This window comes from Pinus tabuliformis, chromosome 2_1 (genome assembly GCF_031772625.1).
Source record: "Pinus tabuliformis cultivar Carrire ecotype Pingquan chromosome 2_1, CPIR1, whole genome shotgun sequence".
Classification (NCBI taxonomy): Eukaryota; Viridiplantae; Streptophyta; class Pinopsida; order Pinales; family Pinaceae; genus Pinus; species Pinus tabuliformis.
In genome coordinates, this window is record NC_142299.1 from 763,786,369 (window position 1) to 763,807,330 (window position 20,962).

A 20,962-nucleotide genomic window follows, 5' to 3' on the forward strand; every position below is an offset into this window, starting at 1 on the left:
CCTTGAGCCAATATATGGTTGAGTTGAGGCATGTAAATTGGGTTGCAGCAAAGCATGTGTTGAGGTACTTGCATGGTACAATTGGATATGGTCTGAGATATGCCTCAAGTGGTGAAGTGAGGCTGCGAGGATATACAAATTTTGATTGGGCTGGGAATGCTATGGACAGAAAGAGTACGTTGAGGTGTTGCTTCAACTTGGGATTAGCCATGATATCCTAGTTTAGCAGGAAGCAAACTTTTTTCGCACTCAGTTAAGCAGGGGTGGAGTATATGAATATCACAACAAGTGCCATAAGTCATGTAGTGGTGTGGCTTCGAACGCTACTTGCAAGGCAAATTGATCAAGTGCTAGAGACGACCTTGAAATGTTGTGATAATTAAAGTTGTGTCAAGCTTTCAGAGAATCCAGTATTTCATGACAGGTCAAAGCACATTGACATCAAATATCACTTCATCCGAGACATGGTGCAAAAGGGAGCAGTGAAGCTCTATTACATATCCACATACGAGTAGATTGCAGACCTTCTCACCAAGCCTCTGTTTAGGAGGAAGTTTGTACACTTCCAAGACAAGCTTGGTGTGATGTAGAATGTCTCCCCAACTAAAGGGAGTTTTAATGTTTTTGTAGCATCAGGCAAACATTCTCCCACATGGTCATGCTAATTTGACTAGTGGGGGGGTGACACATTCACCCTCTGAGCCATGTTGATTTGTCTAGGGGTGAATGGTCGAGGAGTAGACATCTTTCATGCAATCATGCTCATTTGACTAGGGGAGAAGGATACATTGGGTTGAAAGGCCTACAATCCTCACATTATGCTCCTGGATGGAGTGACCTATTTTTTTTCATAGAGCAGATTTGAGTTGTTTATTAATGAAGATTTTTCACCAAATAATGAGGTAAACAATTCTAGTCTAATGTTGAGTTGTGATGTAGGCTCCATTAGTGAAGGGGTTTCTTGTGATGAGAAACCACCTTGATGGGTTTCCACTTAACCTTAGACCCCTATATAAACAGACAGCGTGTGAGAGGCAAATTATCAACATAGCAAGCTCATTGAATCTTTTCTAGTGGAGGAGAAATTTCAGCTAAAGGAGAAATTTGTTCTTTATCTTTTCTTCATCTTTCTATCTCTCTCTTGGAGGCTGCACATGTGAGAGAAGGACAAGTTTAACGACTAGCTTGACTAGTTGCACATGTGAAAGGACAAGTTTGACAAGTCGCACGTGTGTGAAGAATTGACTAAGTTTGATCGCAGCAAAGGCCTCACGAGCGAGTTTGACCGCAAGGTTAACCACAGCGGCATGTACAAATTGTTGGCGTAGACCGTAGTTGACCCCAGTTTGACCACAGGGTTGAAGTTTGACCGTGGGCTAGTTTAGCCAAGCCAAATTGACCAACGTTGACTTCTAATTTTTCCTATTGGTTTGACTAGCGTTGACTTGCAATTGATTGACCAAGTTTGACTAGTATTTTGACTTGTGTATTGGTACAAATTTCTAGACAAATTTTCTAATTTGTAAACCTTGCTCAAAGATAATTTCTCCTCAAGAAAATATTGTTGGGTTTTCTCCCAAGGTTGGGTTTCCAAGGGTAAAAATTATTGTCTATTGTGCATGGCTCTCTTTCTATGATCTTTACTATTTTTGTTGCATTCACTTTTGAGATTTTCTGATTATTCAATGATATCAGTGGCACGAGAAAAATTGTTTGAAAATGTGATGTTCCTTTTTCTGGTGTTCCTTATGGCATGGTTAGGATGGACTTTCAAGGTTGGAGGCAGAGTAGTCACAGGTGCACGCTTACGTCATTAGCGAGCCTAAGGCCTTTTGCAGATGTTTCATGGGGTCTGGAGGAGTTCACTTGCCATATTCCATCATTAGGATTGATTCTGCATAGCTTGCTTCTCGTTCCATTGCATTCTAACAATTCCCGTAATACGGAGTTATTATTGTACCTAACTCAATTAATTATGCTTATGGTGCCATTCCAAGAGGAATACATGACAGAACACCTTAGTGTAATAGCTCGTTGGAACCCGAGAAAATCTACGGGATGGGATGGTTAGAAGTGATTTTCGGTGGCCTGAAGAGGCATGGTGGCCAATTTACCATTTCCCATATTAAAAAGATATTTTAATTGAAATAAAAAGAGGGAAATGTGCTCAATGATTAAAATAATAATAAAATAAGAGGTTCCAGAAAGGTCCATCAGATCTATAAAAAAAGAGGAGGAGGCCATTAGAGGACATCTTGGATTTGATCTTTCTCCTTGTATGAGAGGTTTGAGAACCCGGTTCTCTACTTCATTGTAGCCCCAAAACTGAAACCCTCAGTTGATTCAGTGAGATTGGGCGAGTACCCATCTCCCCTTGGTGAATTCATCCATAATTCACAGGAGAGCTCAGTGGTTGCATTTCAGTTCAGTTTTGGAGGGCCAGTAAAACATTGGAGCAGATTCTTGAGGCTAGTTTCTATCTCAGCTATATCAGTGTTTCAACATGTAAAACCCCAGTTTATATATATATATATATATATATATAAAGCTGAGAATTATTTCTGCTCATTATATGGTTATTTGCAGCTCTATGTTGATAAATTTTACATGGCAATGTCCTGTTAATTGAATGAAATTTTATCTAACGCTGAAACTCCGAGAATCCGTCAAATTTTCCCATTTGGAACATTACAGTGGTATCAAAGTTGGTGTTCTTGCCACCATGAGGATTTATGTTGGAGATGTCAAAGATAGATCAAAATTGTTGAATATTTCCTCTTACGGGCCACCAATATGAAATTGTCTCTCATTTAAGTATTCGACAATTTTGTTTCAAATTGTTGAACCAGTATTTGGCCATGAACCAGTATTTGGCCATGAAATTGTCTTTCACTTAATAATTGTCCGACAAATTGGCAATTTGACAAAAATATTAAAAACGCAGCAGTTTGATCAAATTGATTAGGAAAGAGATTTGAGGAAATTATAGGGGGGTCGAGTTACAAAAGGAGTGTGTATTCTTTTTTAAAAGTGTTGTCAAAATCATTCTGGGTCCGAATAAATTGAACATCAATTGAAGAGAATGCTTTTATGCCATCAATTGAGCCGCGAGCTGCGATTTCCTTGTGCCATTGCAATTTCGAATAAATTTATTGAGAGATATGTGTATGTTGTGTGTTCAAATTTTTGAAACTGAGATTGCTCAGAGACCGCTTAAAGCAACCGTATCTGGAAAGGCCGAATTGTTTCTTGTTGTAGAGGACAGGCACAACAAAAATTGAAGGGCCGAGTTTATTTCTCTTTCTCATCCGGTAAAATCACGCTCAAAAAGGGAAGATAAGCCAATGAATAGAAGTTGAACATTCTGTTGATAGTAGAGGCGGAATTGACATGCAAATCCGCTAAGTAAATTGATTAAATTGTGGAAGCTTTGTGAAGGTTGAGCAATTCGTTGGTTGAGGTTCCCATGTGCAATCCTCAAGCCGCATTCCAGCATCCCTTGTCGAATTGCCCCAAATCTGGTGCTTGTGACCACAGTCAAAGTTTGTTGTAGCAACTGACCATCAAATTATTAAAAGCGATTAAATTTTGTTTGTCGCAGCCACTGATTACAAGTTTAAAGGTCAAATTCGTGGGTCCATCCAAAGTCTGGAACCACATACAGTGTTTGAAAAACACTACATTAAAAATATTATGGAAGACCAAAGCTTTGTGCGAATTACTTATTAACACTGTGTCCCTGGACCAAGGTCCCAGGACTGAGGGATGATTAGCATAGTGGTGATTCTATGAATGAATCAAGTAGAACCGGCGCCTATGACAATTAATCTCTAAAAAACAGCTACGTGAGGTCGAGTTGTTGTTGTAGCAGATCAAGGGTCCATGTTATTGGTTGCCAGAGTCTACAATTGGATGAACACGTCCAGTGCGTATAATGTTGATGTGTGAAGTGTTGATCAGTGTGATTGCTTGAAGTCTCTATGCATTACATCACTAGTTTGTGCCCATGCAGAGGAGCAATTAGATTGGTGACTAAATAATCAATCTATTGACTAGGTCGAAGTTTTAAGGTAGTGGAGCCAAATTTGCAGTCAAGAAGAGTTAATTTTCCTCTATACTCAGTGAGAAGCATCACTATTTTCCCTAGGATGAGTTCCGGGCATCAGAAGTCTAACCTACAATTGTGTGAGGGTCACTTTTTCTTTGTGTTTTTTGGCCAGCATACCCACAAAGAGCAGTGTATTAGGTAATGGATTGAGCACAAATACCCCCTCCCATTTCTTGTGCATGTAGTGAAGAACAACAGATTCATCCACAGTTACACGAAGGAGCCAAAATCCAAGGCAAATCTAGTTCGCATAAAAGAAGAGAAGAAACTGTAGTTGTACATGACCATTTCCAAGGGCAAAGATATACCAAATTCTCTATGACTAAAATTGGTGTTGAGCTGAGCTAAGCAAGATCACGAGACGTGGAGGCCCTAATCGTTGTGTGATGGGACCAAGACCAGAGGTGCCTATAGTTGCAGCAAACAGAGGACTGAGGGCCAAATTGAGCTTGTACACTTGTAGCAAAGCATTGTTTTGTTGATCCAACATAGAACAGCCAAGAGGACAACAACAGAGAAGAAATTTACAAAATATTCTTGCTAGCTATGCATATACTCAGTGATATCTGGAGGTTGTTATTATACAAAAAAGACCTGGAAGGGAGCTATTGATCATCCTGTGGCATATGTACTGAAGAGCGCCTTGTTGCCTATATATATACTAGGTTTCTCTATTTGATTTGTTGTTGTTGTTTTATTTGAATGAATGCTATTAGAATTTATATTCCATGTTTAATTAAATTGTAGCAGCATTATCTTTGTCTATAACCCATAGTATATATCTATAGCAATTTGTCATCAAACTGTTTGCGAAAACGCCTCCCTGAGGAAACCGACAAACCCAAGAAACAGTGGCCTCATTATCACAAATGTTCTTAGACTAAACAATGGAGGAACTCCTAAACAAATTGAGAAGAATGAGCAACACAGAAATTAGTTCCTTAAACCACCATGCATCACTGGACCAGAAACCCAAGCAAGACAACAAACCTTTGTCAAAAGGGGTCTATGTCATTCTTCAAAAAGAACAACCAAGGGATCTAAAAAAAGAGTTGGAGATTCAACACAAAATCCTTGCACTTGGGACAGATTTAAAACATATGAGGGTCACAGGGAAAGTCCTTTTTGTTGAAGAATGTAACTAGTGTCGATCTTCATAATTGTATTTGAGTCATGATGTAATGTATTTATCAAAAGAAAGAAAAAGGAATTTCATTATTTAAGAAATTGATTTATTAAAGCATGGGTTTCATGCTTGGGTCAATTGTTTATAGGTCAAAGCCTCCATTATAGGCTTCTAGGATTTATGTCAAGTATCCTTGTCCATGTCATAATGTAAAAGACCCTTCTTGAGCTTCATTGGTCAAGAAAGAAAATTATTTTATTGTAAAAAAGGTCAATTAGGCCTCCTCCACCAAGTCGACTTCAAACTAGACAAGTCGGCCTAATTGAGGGGCAAAATGTCCTATATAAAGGCAGAAACTCAACCTCATTTGAAGCACTCACTCATTAAGTTTGATCTGCAATTTCTAGGACAAGAAAAAGTGTGAAATTCAAGGGAAGAAGTGGAAAGGGCTATCGAAGGAGAAGGAGGTCCCTATCAAACATAAGAAGTTGAAATTCTCTCTCTCTCTCATGTGTGAAGCTGCTAAGCTGCTATAAGGGACGACACTGCAATTCTGAAGCTAGGCTGAAGTTATGGAGCTATTGGGGGCCGAAATTTCTGTGTTGTTGTTGGGTTGTAGCTGCTGGACAAGAATAGACTATTGATGGTTCTTGAATCATATTGGAAGGTTGACTTGGTGGAGAAGGAAGGTCTTTTGGTCTAGGGTCTTGGTCTATCTCAACTTGAATTTGCTAGTGGAAGAGTTTGACTAGGTTTTCGCCTATGGAGGGGTTTTAGCCCTAGCAGAGTGCCTACATCTAGTGTCTTGATCTTCGTGTTTTGCTTTTGATAATTGGTTGATCAAAGAAAGATAAAAGAAGAACATAAGAAAGGTTAATAAGAACACTAAGATATCACAAGTAATTATCAACATAAGAAAATATTTTTGCCTTTCTGATTTTCTAACATGGTATCAAAGCTAAGGTGAAGAAGAAGGAAAAAGGTAGACTGAAGATCTATTGAAAGGAGAGATATAAGAAAAGGGTTTCAAGGAAGGTCACAAGGAGTAGAAGATAGCAATATGACAAACTCAATGAAGGGATAAAACAAACTAGAAGGAGCCTCCAACTACAGGGCATGGAAAAAGAGGATAGATTTTATTCTCGCTAAGCACAAAGTTTTGGACCTTGTTTAAGGAAAAATCAAGAAGCCTACAGATGATGCAAAGAAGGAGAAATTCAGAGAAACTGAAATCTTGGCCATGAATCTAATAGTAGATGGAGTAAAGGACAACCTAATTCCATACATATCCAACATAGACTCCACTAAATAAATGTATGAGGCTCTCTCCAAATTATTCACTATCAAGAACATTGGTCAAATAGCAAGCCTCAAGAATGAACTAAGGACAATAAAGATGACAACAGACGATACTGTATCATCATACTTTGCAAGGATATCTAGAATAAGAGATGAACTCCAAGCAATAGATGAAGTTGTACCGGAAAAGGAGCTTGCTACTCTTCTAGGACTACCAAAATCTTGGAGTACTTTTGCATCAGGAATTAATAGTTGGAAGGATATTCCAGTCAAGAAGAAACCATAATATCATTAGAAAACACCTCTAATGTCTATTCCGCTCATCACAAGGAGGAGGGAACCTTCAAGAAGTTCAAAGGACCAACGAACAAAGTTGAACTATCCATGATTGAATGCTACCACTGTCATAATATGGGTCATTACAAAAATCAATGTGCTAAGAATCCAAGAAATAAGAAGAGAGATAGGGAACAAGCAAATATCATTGAAGAAGCTCCACCTAAGAAGAACAACACTGAAGAATCAGAAGTCAAAGATTTATACTACTAAGTCGTCTCTTACATATCCTTTTTAGTCTTCTACTCTAAGTTTTGTATTATTTTCCTTTATGTTTTGATTTCTAGAGTTTGCAGTTCTAACATGTCTTGTTAGAACATTTTTTAATTATTTTGATAAGTTGTAGATATCCCTCAAAAGGACTGGATTAAGAGGGAGCTTTCACCATTTTACCAAAAGATAAGTATCTTGTTCCTTGTCTCCTCTTTTATGTTTGGTTTCCCTCTCATATCAAGATTTCTTTGTATTATATGTTGATAACCTTTTATGTTTTCCTTGGTAGGAAAGATTGCAAAATACACAAAGGTTCTAAAGGAAACTTCAAACTATAAACTTTAAGCATGGAAGAAGTTATGTTGCAAAGGAAACTAGTCAAGAGTTGATGTCTTACAGGGTTTGTTAAAGAACAATTCAAAGTATGTCTTACACTACAAGCTTTGTGACAAGAAAAGGTATGTTCATTCTCTTTTGAAACTTGTTTTACATTACTGACATCGTTATGTCTAGAGTTTTGAATCTTAAAGATTCTTGTTGGGGTGATTATCCATTAGATTGAATCTACCCTCGTCATACTATCATTTTGATCATTCTTATGAAACCCTAACCTTTAAGGGTTCACTACAAAACCCTAGCCTCTGGTTGCTAAGGATATGCCAATGTTGATTATGAAACCCTAGTCTACTTGAGGTTGTTGAAGAAATATAGAAATCCTATTCTCTTGAAATTTAAGGTTTTGGTATTGTTATGGTAAAACCCTAGTACTTTAGGGTTTACAGTTAGTGTTTAGGTCATATAATGAAACCGTAAATCTTTAAGGTTTGGTGAATTAGAGTTTATAAACAAAAACCTTTGTAATAAGTAAGATCCTAAGAATGAAACCCTAGGTATATATTCGTTCATATGATCAAAACCCTACTCCGAATGAAATTGTTGTATATCTAACTTTGATGTTTGTGTCTTGGGTTTACCTAGTAGATATTGATGTGAAATGCTAGTGCATCCTAGATATGTATACGTAAGTATGCTAACTTAGTGATTTAGTTTGTAAAATCTAGGGTTTGTAACAAAACCTAGTAGAAATTGATATTCTAGGATATTAATTTCGATATGATTTAGTTTTGATGAGAAAATCTAGGGTTTGCAACAAACCCTAGTAAAGTTTGACATGTAATTCTAAAAGCTTATTTTTGAAACCATAGATATATATTGTACTATGATTGAATTGTTATTGAATTGATTTATGTCTCGAAGAAGAAATCTAGGGTTTATGACAAAACCCTAGCAGAAGTTGAAGTATAGTATATAAAAAGATGTGTCTCTTGTTGATTATGAACCTAACGAAGTTTAGGTATTTGATGTCTAAAATTTGAATGTTTTGATGCTTCCATTGTAATAACATGATAAACATATTGTAGTTGTCTTCATGCTTCTGTATATTTGGTTGTACTTGTTGTTGAAGATTTGCAGGTACATAATCTTCAAGATGTTGGAGATGTTCGTAATTGAAGATGATGATGAACATGATGTAGGAAGCTATAAGAATGATGATGATCAAGATAACCTTGATGCCATAAATGAAGCCTTGAAAGGATGAAGTTTCTTTGATGTTATGAAGCTGAGAGGGAGCCTCAATAGAAAAAAGGGTATATCTCCCCAGTTGAGAGGGAGGGCATATTATGGCAGTCATAATGAATACCTCGAATTAAGAATGAAACCGAAGAATGAAAGTACTACAGATAGATGTTCACAAAGACTTGAGAAGTCCCGAGGTTGTATTTGGTGCTACTGGAGAAATAAGAAGAAAGCTTCCAATAAGTTGTATTTGGACAACTTGATGATAGTATCATCAGAATGATTGAGGACCCTGAAGGTTTGTGTTTTCTTGTATATATATTATTACTGATTGAGGTTGTGATTGTGTAGGATCTTTCTATTAAAAGATTGAATGTTTGAATCATGCTTGGAGTGGCAGATATATATATCTAAGTTAGTTTATAAGGTGAGAGGAAGCATCTTATGGCAATATGCTTGAGAGGACATCTGGTCGACCTATGTGTTGATGTCTATATGCCGAAGTAGGGAGGGTAGCGTCGGTCATGGAGCTCCGACCTTGGATACGCACCTAGATCCCTAGGTTAATGGTAGAGCTTAAAAGCCTGATGGTACCTGTAGTAGCTAAAGCTTGAGTCTATCTTGGTCCCACCCGATTAGAGTACCCTAGTCAGGTATCTAATCTGTAGCACTGTGTGTTGTGACTCTTCATAGAGCATATCAATTTGAGATCTTCCATGCATCTTTTGTATATATGTAATTATGAATACCTCCCAAGGTTAAGAGGGAGTGTTGAAGAATGTAACTAGTGTCGATCTTCATAATTGTATTTGAGTCATGATGTAATGTATTTATCAAAAGAAAGAAAAAGAAATTTCATTATTTAAGAAATTGACTTATTAAAGCATGGGTTTCATGCTTGGGTCAATTGTTTATAGGTCAAAGCCTCCATTATAGGCTTCTAGGAATTATGTCAAGTATCCTTGTCCATGTCATAATGTAAAAGACCCTTCTTAAGCTTCATTTGTCAAGAAAGAAATTTATTTTAATGCAAAATAAGCCAATTAGGCCTCCTCCACCAAGTCCACCTCAAACTAGACAAGTCGGCCTAATTGAGGGGCAGAATCTCCTATATAACGACAGAAACTCAACCTCATTTAGAGCACTCAAAAAGTTCGATCTGCAATTTCTGGGACAAGAAGTGTGAAATTCGAGAGAAGAAGAGGAAAGGGCTAGTGAAGGAGAAGCAGGTCTCTATCAAGCATAAGAAGTTAAAATCTCTCTCTCTCTCTCTCTCTCTCTCTCTCTCTCTCACTCACGTGTGAAGCTGCTAGAACATCCGAAATTACAATTCTGAAGGTGGGTTGAAATTCTGGAGTTGATGGGGGCCGAAACTACAATTCTGAAGGTGCGCTGAAATTCTAGAGTAGCTGGGGGCCGAAATTTCTAGGTTGTTGTTGGGTTGTAGCTGTTGGACAAGAATAAACTATTGAAGGTTGTTGAATCATACTGGAAGGTTGACTTGGTGGAGGAGGAAGGTCTTTTGGTCTAGGGTCTTGGTCTATCTCAACTTGAATTTGCTAGTGGAAGAGTTTGACTGGGTTTTTCCCTATAGAGGGGTTTTATCCCTGGCAAAGTGCCTACATCTAGTGGCTTGATCTTTGTGTTTTGCTTTTGATAATTGCTTGATGAAACAAAGATAAAAGAATAACATAAGAAAAGTTAATAAGAACACTAAGATATCACGAGTAATTATCAACATAAGAAAATATTTCACTAAGATATCACGAGTAATTATCAACATAAGAAAACATTTCCGCCTTTTTGATTTTCTAACACTTTTCAAACTAGATGATCTGGATGCACTCCTTTCTGAAGTGAACCAATTAGAAGGGAAGAAACTAATTTGGGCTCTACAATCCACTATGCTTGCTCTCATACAAAACATGTTCTTGGAGGAACCTTGTGATGGAGTCAAAATTCTTGGTGCATCTTACCTCAACAACATCATGAGGCTAACCGCACCTATAGCTCCTTACAATGATGATGTTATGAGGAGAGTTTTCAAGCTAATGGTAGAAACCATGCAAGACTTGGATAACTCCGAGGGTCCTACATTTGGGAAGAAGTTTCAAGTTTTGGAAATTATGGCCATGACTAGGACTTATGAAATCATTTTTTGCTCTAGAGTGTGATGACTTAATCTTGCAATGTTCCAATGCTTTTTCAGCATTAGGAGACATCATCCTGACTTAGTCAAAACACACATGCAGTTCATCTTGTCATCATGTATGGGAGATCGTGATGCCAATTGTCAGAAGTTGCAGTGTCGATTGTTGTTCATTTGGAGGTGAGAACGGTTGGTCTCACCTATTACTTATGAGCTAGCCAGAAGGTTGGTTGAGCAGAACATAAATCTGCTCAGGAGGCGGTTGACCACAGAGGAGCAGCTGAGAGTTGATGTGTTAAAATTGGCAACTAGGGCCAAACTCCATATGGGTCATCTTATTTATGGCAGCTGATATTTTTCTTGGATTCCTCTCTCCGAGAGGTGTAGGATTGATCTAAAGATAAATCGATTCCAACATGTATTTATGGAGATATGAATTTATTTGTATTATTTGACAATTTGTCAAGGTTGCCAGCAACCAAATTACCCCAACTTATCCTCAACGTTGCATTATAAATAGAAGAGGTCTTCAAGTCATTTGACACACTCATCTCTTGTGATCTCTCTCTCCACTCGTTTGGGTTTTGGTGGAAAGAGAGGTCTAAAGGAAAGAGCCCTAATTGCAGTCCTAAGGAGAAGCCCTATACGTTGTCCTAAAGGAGTTCAAGCCGCAGTGAAGAAAGGCTTCTAGCCACAATTCATACATGCCCTAGCTGCAATCCTAAAGGTGCCCTAATCCGTTGTCAAGAGAGACCTAGATGCAACTCAAAGAGGAGACCTATATGCAGTCTAAAGAGGCTCCTATAGGCTGTCAAGAAAAGGTCTAATATGTAGCTTAGAATGAAGCCCTAACCGCAGTTCAGTTGGTGCCCTAGCCGCAGTTCAAATGTGCCCTATCCATTGTTTAGAGGAAGGCTCTAATCTGCACTTGAGGAAGCCTGATCCGCAGTAAAGAGGAGCTCCAATGTGCTGTCCAAAGGGAGCCTTAATCTGCTGTCAAGTGATGCCCTAATCTGCTGTAAAGTACAGCCATAATCCGCAGCATAAGAAGGCCTAAAGTAGCTGTTTGTGGAGCCCTTAATCACAGCTAGAAAGTGACCCTAAGACGCAGCAAGAAGTGTGGACCTAGCCGCAGCAAAAGGAGTACTAAAACAGCATGAAGGATCTATGATTAAGCCACATTGTTGTAGGTGACAGCATGGTCTATTTCAGGGGTATTTGGGCATGATTGGGTTGTTCTTAAGCTCAGTTTGCAAGGCAGAAGAAGCCACAGAAAAGGGGAGCAAGGGTCTGGTGTCTAAGGACTGTTTGGGGCACTGATTAAGAGGACTGAAGTTACAGACCACTGTTGGGCTAGGCCGCAGGCCATAGCCAGCAGTTGGAGGCCCTTTAGGAGCTGCGTTCAGGGAGGATAGCAGCCCTATGAGGCAACATATAGTTGGAGGGACTGTGTGAAGGAAAGTCACTGTCAATAGGTGGGTTGTTGGGTGTATTTAGGGTGTTGTAGCAGTCAGAGTTTGTGCCCTAACCAGTGACCAGATTTGCCAAGAAAAGCACCAATCTTTGCAGCATGCAAAAGGTGCCTTAATCTGTGATGCAGCGAAGGAAGGAGGATTGCTACCTCATTGTGTCATCTTCATGGTGAAGATCTCTGATGTCTGATCTCCTATTTTGGCAAGTCAGTATTGACTTTAATTCATTGTACTCTATCTCTATCTCTCTGCTGAACTATTGAAGAATATAAGAAGAATTGATCAAGGGTTTCCCCACATTGGGTTTTGTCCCTGGCTGGTGCCACATCCTGTGTCCTCTTGTCTTGGCTTGTCTTCTACTATTTATCTTTATGTTCTATCTTCACTTTACTATCATGTTCATGTGATTGCTAATCTGAATATTGACATTGGGCTAATATGAAAAATTGAAGTAAATTGCTCCAAGCATAGAACATACCTAAATTTAACATGATGGGACATGCAGCAAGAACAAATTAAGGACGAAGGGTCCTTGCTTCACCTACAAGGAACCTTGGGGACTTGACCACTCTTGCTCGAGTGACATAGAGGCGATGACAGAGGTACATCAAGGGGAGACTCATTCTGACCTTCCAGATGAGGATTCTTCTGAAGAGTATCAGCAGGCATGTGGGGATGATGGCAACAACCATGATATGCATAACTATCTGGTGGATAGGTTTGATGAGAAGCAAATTATTTCCATATGGGGAGGAGACCAAGGAGATGAGCTATCAGTAGAAATCCAGCATGGTGAGCACATAGAGGAGCTTGAGCAAACTTGTAGAGATGTTGACAGCAACCTAGATATACATCCATGTTTGATGAGTCACCATGTGCGGCACACAATGGAGCACAGTCTGCTTGATGGGCCAGTTTTGGATAGTCAACTAATGACTCATATTGAACCCATGATGGAGAAGGATGAGCAGCAGTCCTTGGGGCCAGCCATTGATGAGGGGCATACAGATGTGCGGGTTGCCAGTTGCAAACATTGGTCATCAAGAGGTGTTGGGCCCTGACAAAACAGTTTTGCAGGTGACGAGTGGACCGATGGGGCATGAAGTTTTCGGTCAGATGAGGGAGGCTCTTTTGGAGATAGTGGCGCATCCATCTTTGGGTTTGCCCATTGATGAGGTCCAGGTAGATGCAGCGGCAGCTAGCAAAGCTACAATATTTCCAGGCAGCAACACTCTCCAGGGGTAAATAGACAGTGTGTGCAGCATAGGTTGCCCACTTATAAGGAGAGAGGCAGGGATTCCTAGACATATCTGGTTGATTGGTTGGGTAGAGCTGCATGAGTTGAGCATGGTGCAACACAGTGGACTCGTACCATATACAAGTGCACATGCATTTGATCCTTCCCATGGGATGGATTGGCAGGAGATTATGAGTTGGTATGCTGTTGGTGGCACGATATTCTCAATCGTGAGCATAGTACAGCAAGGACCCTTAAGACATGAGGAGTACTACATGCTCTAGTTGGCGATGGGATGTAGGCCAACAACTTCCCAGCACTCTAGGCCTACAACTACATAGTGGGACTGACCTTGGCCTATGCTAAGGGTTGGACTGGAAAGAGGTGATGAGTTGGTACACAGTTAATGGAACAACATTCATAGCCAGTGATATAGAACAGCAAGAGCCATGGGGCATTGATGCTTGCTCTGGGTGTCATTGGGATCCAAGAGGATTTGTTGATGACAGTTAGAGATTGTTCTGGGATCCGAGCATTGAGGGGTTCGTTCATGGTAGGTTGACACAAAGGCATAACATCACCCAGTGGTTTGTATGGGATCTAGGCATTGGGTCTCAGTTGCATTGGACCACCAGACTGGTCCACAGGTTTGGATTGCTTGAGGGCAAGCAATCTTGGAGCAGGAGGATTTTTTATGTTCCTTTTTCTAGTGTTCCTTATGGCATGGTTAGGATGGACTTTCAGGTCTAGAGGCATACAGGTCAGGTGTAGGTTTACGTCATCAATGGGCCCAGGGGCTTTTGGAGTTGTTTTATGGGGTCTAGAGGAGTTCACTTGCCATATTCCATCAGTTGGATTGATTCCACACATCTTGTTTCTCATTCCATTGTATTCTGACAATTCCCATAATACGGGGTTATTAGTGTGCCTAACTCAATTAATTACGCTTAAGGTGGCATTCCAAGAGGAATACTTGACAGAGCCCCTTAGTGTAATAGCTCATTGCAACCGAAACGAGAAGATCTACAAGATGGGATGGTTAAAAGTGATTTTCAGTGGCCTAAGGAGGCATGGTGACCAATTTACCATTTTCCCACATTAAAAAGATATTTTAATTGAAATAAAAAGAGGGAAATGTGCTCAATGATTAAAATTATCATAAACTAGGAGATTCTAGAGGAGTCCAACAGATCTATAAAAAGAGGAGAAGGCCATTAGAGGACATCTTGGATTTTATTTTTCTTCTTGTATGAGAGGTTTGAGAACCTGGTTCTCTACTTCATAGTAGCCCTAGGATGTAAACCCTCGGGTGATTCTGTGAGATTGGGCAAGTACCCATCTCCCCCCTTTGTGAATTCATCCAGAATTCACAGGAGAGCTCAGCAGTTGCATTTCAGTTTAGGTTTGGAGGGCCAGCACAACATTGGAGCAGATTCTTGAGGCCAGTTTCTATCTCAACTATATCAGTGTTTCAACATGTAAAACCCCAGTTTATATGTATTATAAATAAAGTTGAGAATTATTTTTTATCATTATATAGTTACTTGCAGTTCTATGTTGATAAATTTTACATGGCAATGTCCTGTTAATTGAATGAAATTTTAACTGAAGTTGAAGCCAAAACTCCGAGAATCTGTAAAATTCCCCCGTTTGGAACATTATAGAAAATCATTAGAAAGTAATATCAAAGCAAAAAATTGTATTATACTAAACTTGCGATTTCAACAATTTTCATCTCCAAATCTTTGTTGTTGATACATTGCAATTCAATTTTTTGTTGTAGCCAATGTTGTCAAAACACAAAGTAGAATTTCCAAATCTCAAACGACACAAACTAAAAAGACCTATCAATCATATAGAAAAGCATAAGTTACTCAAATTTTAACTTAAGAATTACCTATTCATGTACATCAATATAAATCAAAACCATTGGGAACCAAACAAGTATAGTTCCCCTATGTATAGAGGTTGTAAGGGTGAATATAGAAAAATCACTTCAAATGCAATACATATCTAAAAGCCAAAATGCATAAACATTGAGGCTCCAAATGGTATCTAAAATCCCAAAAAAATCATACTATAACGTATACTCATTATCATACCCTAGATCGAGGTTCTCATCACCACCCTTCGGCTTGACACGACTATTGATATCATCATCTTTCCTTTATCCTCCAAGCAATACCTTAATCTCACTCTAAATCAACTCTCTTTATCACAACACCGAAATCTTCAAACGCTCACAAATGATCAATGAGAAAAGAGCGAGACAAATGGGGGGAGGGGACAAGGAGGGAGATTGTCATTATGTAGGATAGCATTAGGGTTTGTTGGGGGGAGGGGGAACTTTTTTTGTCGATTTTATATTTTTTGGTTGGTGGGGCATTAGATTCAAAGTATTTCCAAACCCATTGTTTTATACAATAACCTATAGTAATCCTATTTTTAGGCAGTATTGCACCATTTTTGGCCCTAAATAATGTGAATTAGTGTGTTCTCACAACCATCATCATACCAACCAAAGAGGACATTCCTCCTATTGATACATGTGCACTTACTCTATCAATGTTGATGCTTACAAATCAAAGGGAAAAAAATTATTCAGAATTTATAATTGATACATTATTGTACTTGATCTTGTCATTTGAACTTTTGCAATTGTAAGTTTGGATAGTTCAAGGATGAAGCAAGAATTTAGGTGGTCACAACCAATTAAGCTAACCCCTTGGGCTTTAAAATGTTTGGAAACATCCATCTCACCCTCGAGAGCAAGATTACTAGTACCTTGTTAGCCTCAACCGACGAAAAGAAAACATGTCATAAGCAAGATTTGAATCTAGTTGGGGAAGATAACAACTTCTCCTCTTAACCACCCAAGCTAAATATAATTGAATTTTGGAGTTTTGGAAACAACTTGTCCCACCCTTGAGCGCTTAAGCAAGAGTGAGATTGCTACCTTGCAAAGCCTAATCAACAATAGAGGACAAACATGTACACATGGGATTTGAACCTACATTGGGGGGGGGGGGGGGGGGGGGGTTGGGAAGGATAACAACTTCTCCCCTTCACCACTTAAGCTACACACAATCAACAGTTGTGATACCAAATTATAGATGTATATTAGAATAATAATAATCTAATTTTAAGGTCACGGCTTAGCCACACACAAAATTGATGTATTAGATCATGTATAAAGTGGTTAAAGCAAACCCGGATGCGGGTGTCAATAGCGCTAATTAAAATGATAAGACGGACCGCCGGCGGACAGGAAAGCCATATGGCTACTAGCATCGTCCCGCGCGCCAACCTCAGACGAATTTATAACACATTGCAGAAGGTAATAAATGACCCCGAAAGCTGTGATACATTCACCTCCCTCATAGCCATGGCCCCTGCAGATCGATTTGCAAATCCTCCTCTTCTCCATGGTTTCTGCCCTTCGCAAGCTGCTGAACCGTGTATTCGCACTGCGACCAGCAGTCATTGCTAGATTCTTCCTTGCCTGGATCTTGGCAATGGTTTCCATTTCTCTCATTCCAGCGTCGTTATTTTAGACCAAGCTCCAACATCCCTTGCTCACTCTCTGCATCACTATACCTCCAACTCCTCTGCTATCAACTTAATTCATAATTCTGCTATGGCTCGCCTCAGGCATCGCACGTGCAGTAGGCGCGGAGGAACCCGTGGAGGATTCATCCGCTCACAAGCTTCGACCAGCTCCGCCACCGCTTCCTCAAACTCATCCACTGAGACGCTCAATCCTCTCAACTACCCCTCTCGACGCTACCTGAATACACGAAGTGGTAGGGGTAGGAGAGACGTAGCAGCTCGCTCTGCGGATTTCCCTCTTCCTCCTTATCCCGGCCCTCACAGCACTCAATTCCACTTCTGCAGCACCTTAAATCGGCCTACAATCACTGCCACTGTCACAATTTCCTTCGCGAAAGAGCTTGAGCAGCAAGCTCCTCTGTCTGGCCTCTGGGACAAGCAGAGCGGGGAGGCTTCAGGCTGCCGAGGAATCAGCATCCCTAGCAACAAGCATCAAAGTGAATGCAGAACGACTCTGCATGGCAAGGCTAAAGCTGGCGGTTCATCAGCTGAGGACAACAAGCATAATGGCACAAAGGCTTCGGGAAGCAGGCAGAACAACACTTCTGAGAGGCAGATGGGCATAGGTGGCGATGAGGAGGCTCCACCAACTCAGGGACGTGGCGTGTCTGACGCGGATGATGACTGGTATCAATTTGCATGCAGGATTGAGGAGGAACCAGCCCAGGAGGAGCCACCGACTTAACACGTGGCCTCCAACGAATGCGTCTTGCTGCCAGGTGGATGTGTCTCTCTGTCTTTTTGGTTCTGATACTACATGTTCTCTTTGTCTTTTTGGAAAAACAATGTATACCCAGCTATGGTCTTTTTCTTTCTGGTTCAATGGGCTGGTTTCCCCCATAATAGGGGCAGTCTTTATGGCTTCTTGGACTGGTTTCCACTATGTAGGGGCAGTCCAAAACAAACAGTTTCAATTTTTGATGATGATTGATGCTCAACAACTCTAAGGTCACGCCTCTCTGTAACCTTTTTTGTACCATATCAATAGAACAATATTACTTAGAAAAAAAAGTAGTTAAAGCAATCTAAAACTTCTACGCACTTCCACTACCAATAATATGCACGACTCCTATATTGCCTACATTCTTATTCTTATGTGGTGGTTGTATACTTTCTATCATTTTGGGGGAAGAAAATAGATATACAATTGTTAAGCACTCACTTAATTTATTTTTTTGGACATATGTCCTTAATTTCCTTCTAACAAGCCAATGTTGCTTAGAAAGCATTGTGAGTGAAAAGAAATAAAACTTCAAAGCCACATAAAAACTATATCTTACTTACATCATGTGAAGCAAAGTACTGGAGACTCGGTCGAGTAGTATGTTTTGGTGAGCATTTCATAGTGCTAATGTTCTCCAAAGATATCACAGAGTCATTGCAAGCATTTTCAAGTAGGTCACTGTAACTCTTAAAATTGCTAAAGTCTATATCAGCTACATTGTATCTATCTACATTGTGACCCTCACAATTTGTGGCATTATGTGCATTCAAATCCCAACCCTGCAATGACAATGATTATCAAAGAATAAGTTAAGAAATCAAATATCCACAAGGTAATGCCTAGAAATACATTCCAATATATCATTTATTAGCACCAATATACTAATATATACACCAATCATGAATAAATAAATAGCATACAAAAAAATGAGTAAAAGACTTTGCTAAAAGTATAACTACCTCCCTAAGTAATCTAAATGCAGTATAGATGTTATTTCTTGCAAACCCATAAGATTTTGCATCGTAAAATCTTAGAACCAAATATTAAGTTTGTACCGGTTGAGAAAACATCCTAAGGCATCCCTATCATTCTTGAGAAAGGTCTCAAATATGTTGCATCATTTGCTCTCCACTAAATGCATAAGATCCTTGTAAGCAAAGAGAATAATTATACAAAGGTATTGAATGTTGAGAAAAAAAATAACCTTAAAAAATGCATGCCATGACTACATAATATCATTGAACAAAAGTCATGTTATCTCCAAAAAACTGAATAGCCTTATGGTCCAAAAGACATGGATGAAAGACATAAAGAAGGAAAGTCCTTGTGAACAATATTGTTTATTTCATTTGCAACAAAACAAGGTTACTTTTCTCTTTAGAAAATTGAAGGAAACTCTTTGGTAGACTAACTCCATAAAAGATTAAGCCATTATAGCTAAATCATAATTTATGCAACTTGGATACCCACCCAACCTGTCAAGATATTTTGTCTAATGCCAACATTTTTTTCTAATTGTTTAATTATCCAACTCTGGAAACAATTGTATTATGACCTCACAAGCTAAGAATATCATCAATTTGTTGAAATTTCCGACTTCTTTCTAATCTTCTAGTGCATGCCAAATAGGACCCACCACAAGGTGGGGGAGTCATGTTGCTAATAGAGAATACATTGGATTCATTTCATTTTATTTTATAAATGTCTTTTATATGGATCTACTTCATATAGTGTTCAGCATTAGCACTAAAACTAATTCCAACAGAAGCACAGATCATGTCAGTGGCCCTTACAGCAAGACCTATCTCAAAACACAATCTGAAAATTACTTCAATTATAGCAGAAATATAACGGCAATAAATCAGATCAAGTTTCACTAAGCATGCAAAATCAATGTGTCATTTAACCCTGCTGTCCTAATAAATCAGCAGACGAAAACGACCATTAAACTTTCTCAGTACAAGAAAAAATTAGAGCTACAATCACAAATTTAAGGCAACAGAAATTCACTTCATATTATCACAATATTAAGACAAAGTACAATACCTCAGCTCATCTCAACTTAATACAAGTAGTCCTTTCAACTTATCCCATGCAAAGACTCTTCAATGCAACCCAAACACTAGCTAGGGCATCCATTATCACTGTAAACCCTAACCAGCAATACAAAGGCCAATCAAGGAATCCAACTAAGCTCTATAAGCCAATTCTTAGAACTTACAAAGAAGCCAACATTGCACCAACTGCCAAACCTTAAGATCTCCCATTTCAATCACACAAGCTATTAGGGAGAATCACACACTTGCATCCTAGAAGCTACAATACTCAAAACTTATATTTCACAAGCCAGCGAACACTGGCACTAACATCCCACAAGCACTAATTCTTGTTACGAGAGTAATATATGATCTTCAAAGATAATCCAAATAGCTAGCATTATACCAACTATCAAACTCTAAGAGAAAATAGAGTCATTCATAACAAAGACGCTCTCCTCTCCTTATCTATAGAGTAAGGTGAGGAAGGCCGACAAAACAAAAATGGAATAAGTCCACAAGCAACCATAGGCCAAGTCAACAAACAAAGTGCCAAACAAAATGCTCCTCAAAACACATGTCACACTATGGTTTGTCCAACCCCCAAAGTTGTGCACCCTCCAATCTACGTGCACACATGTCAAGCACTCATCCTACAAGACAGTGCACTATTTAATCAATGGTGCCTCAACTCAAGCAATCCTCCTCACACTGTGTAAGGTGGTGACATGCTCATACGGCCAAGTGCCCAACTTCAAAGTGCCTAATACCCTACTCCAAAGTGGCTTACTCCACACATGTGAAGTGCCCATTTTTCTCAATTTGTGCTTCCTTAGCACCAATCCCAATGCAATCCTACACCCAATCTAAGCTCTCCAAATGTAAGTTAAAAATATAAACAAAGGGAACAGGAGACCACAAGCCCTTCTCATCCAATAAAGTGCTCTTCTAGCTAGACAAAAACTCTTTCGAAGCAACCAAGAGTGATACCTATTTTCAATGAGTTTCTTTCAGTGAATTCTAATGTACATAGAGCAGCAATTAGCACAATGTTGAGTGAAGAAAGAAGGTACAT

General features: G+C 39.2%; 1 protein-coding gene across 2 annotated transcripts in view; it reads right to left on the bottom strand.

Annotated features, from left to right (window-relative positions):
* Window positions 1–20,962, bottom strand: part of LOC149202818 (zinc finger protein CONSTANS-LIKE 14-like) — a 65,354-nt gene that overhangs the window by 31,570 nt on the left and 12,822 nt on the right. Inside the window, exon 3 of one of the 2 annotated variants that reach the window (XM_089403266.1) lies at window positions 18,412–18,630. The exons of the other annotated variant lie outside the window; for it this stretch is intronic. Within the exon in view, the coding sequence (XP_089259392.1) occupies window positions 18,412–18,630 (219 nt within the window). The remainder of the gene's footprint in view (window positions 1–18,411; window positions 18,631–20,962) is intronic. 2 annotated transcript variants of the gene reach the window in all.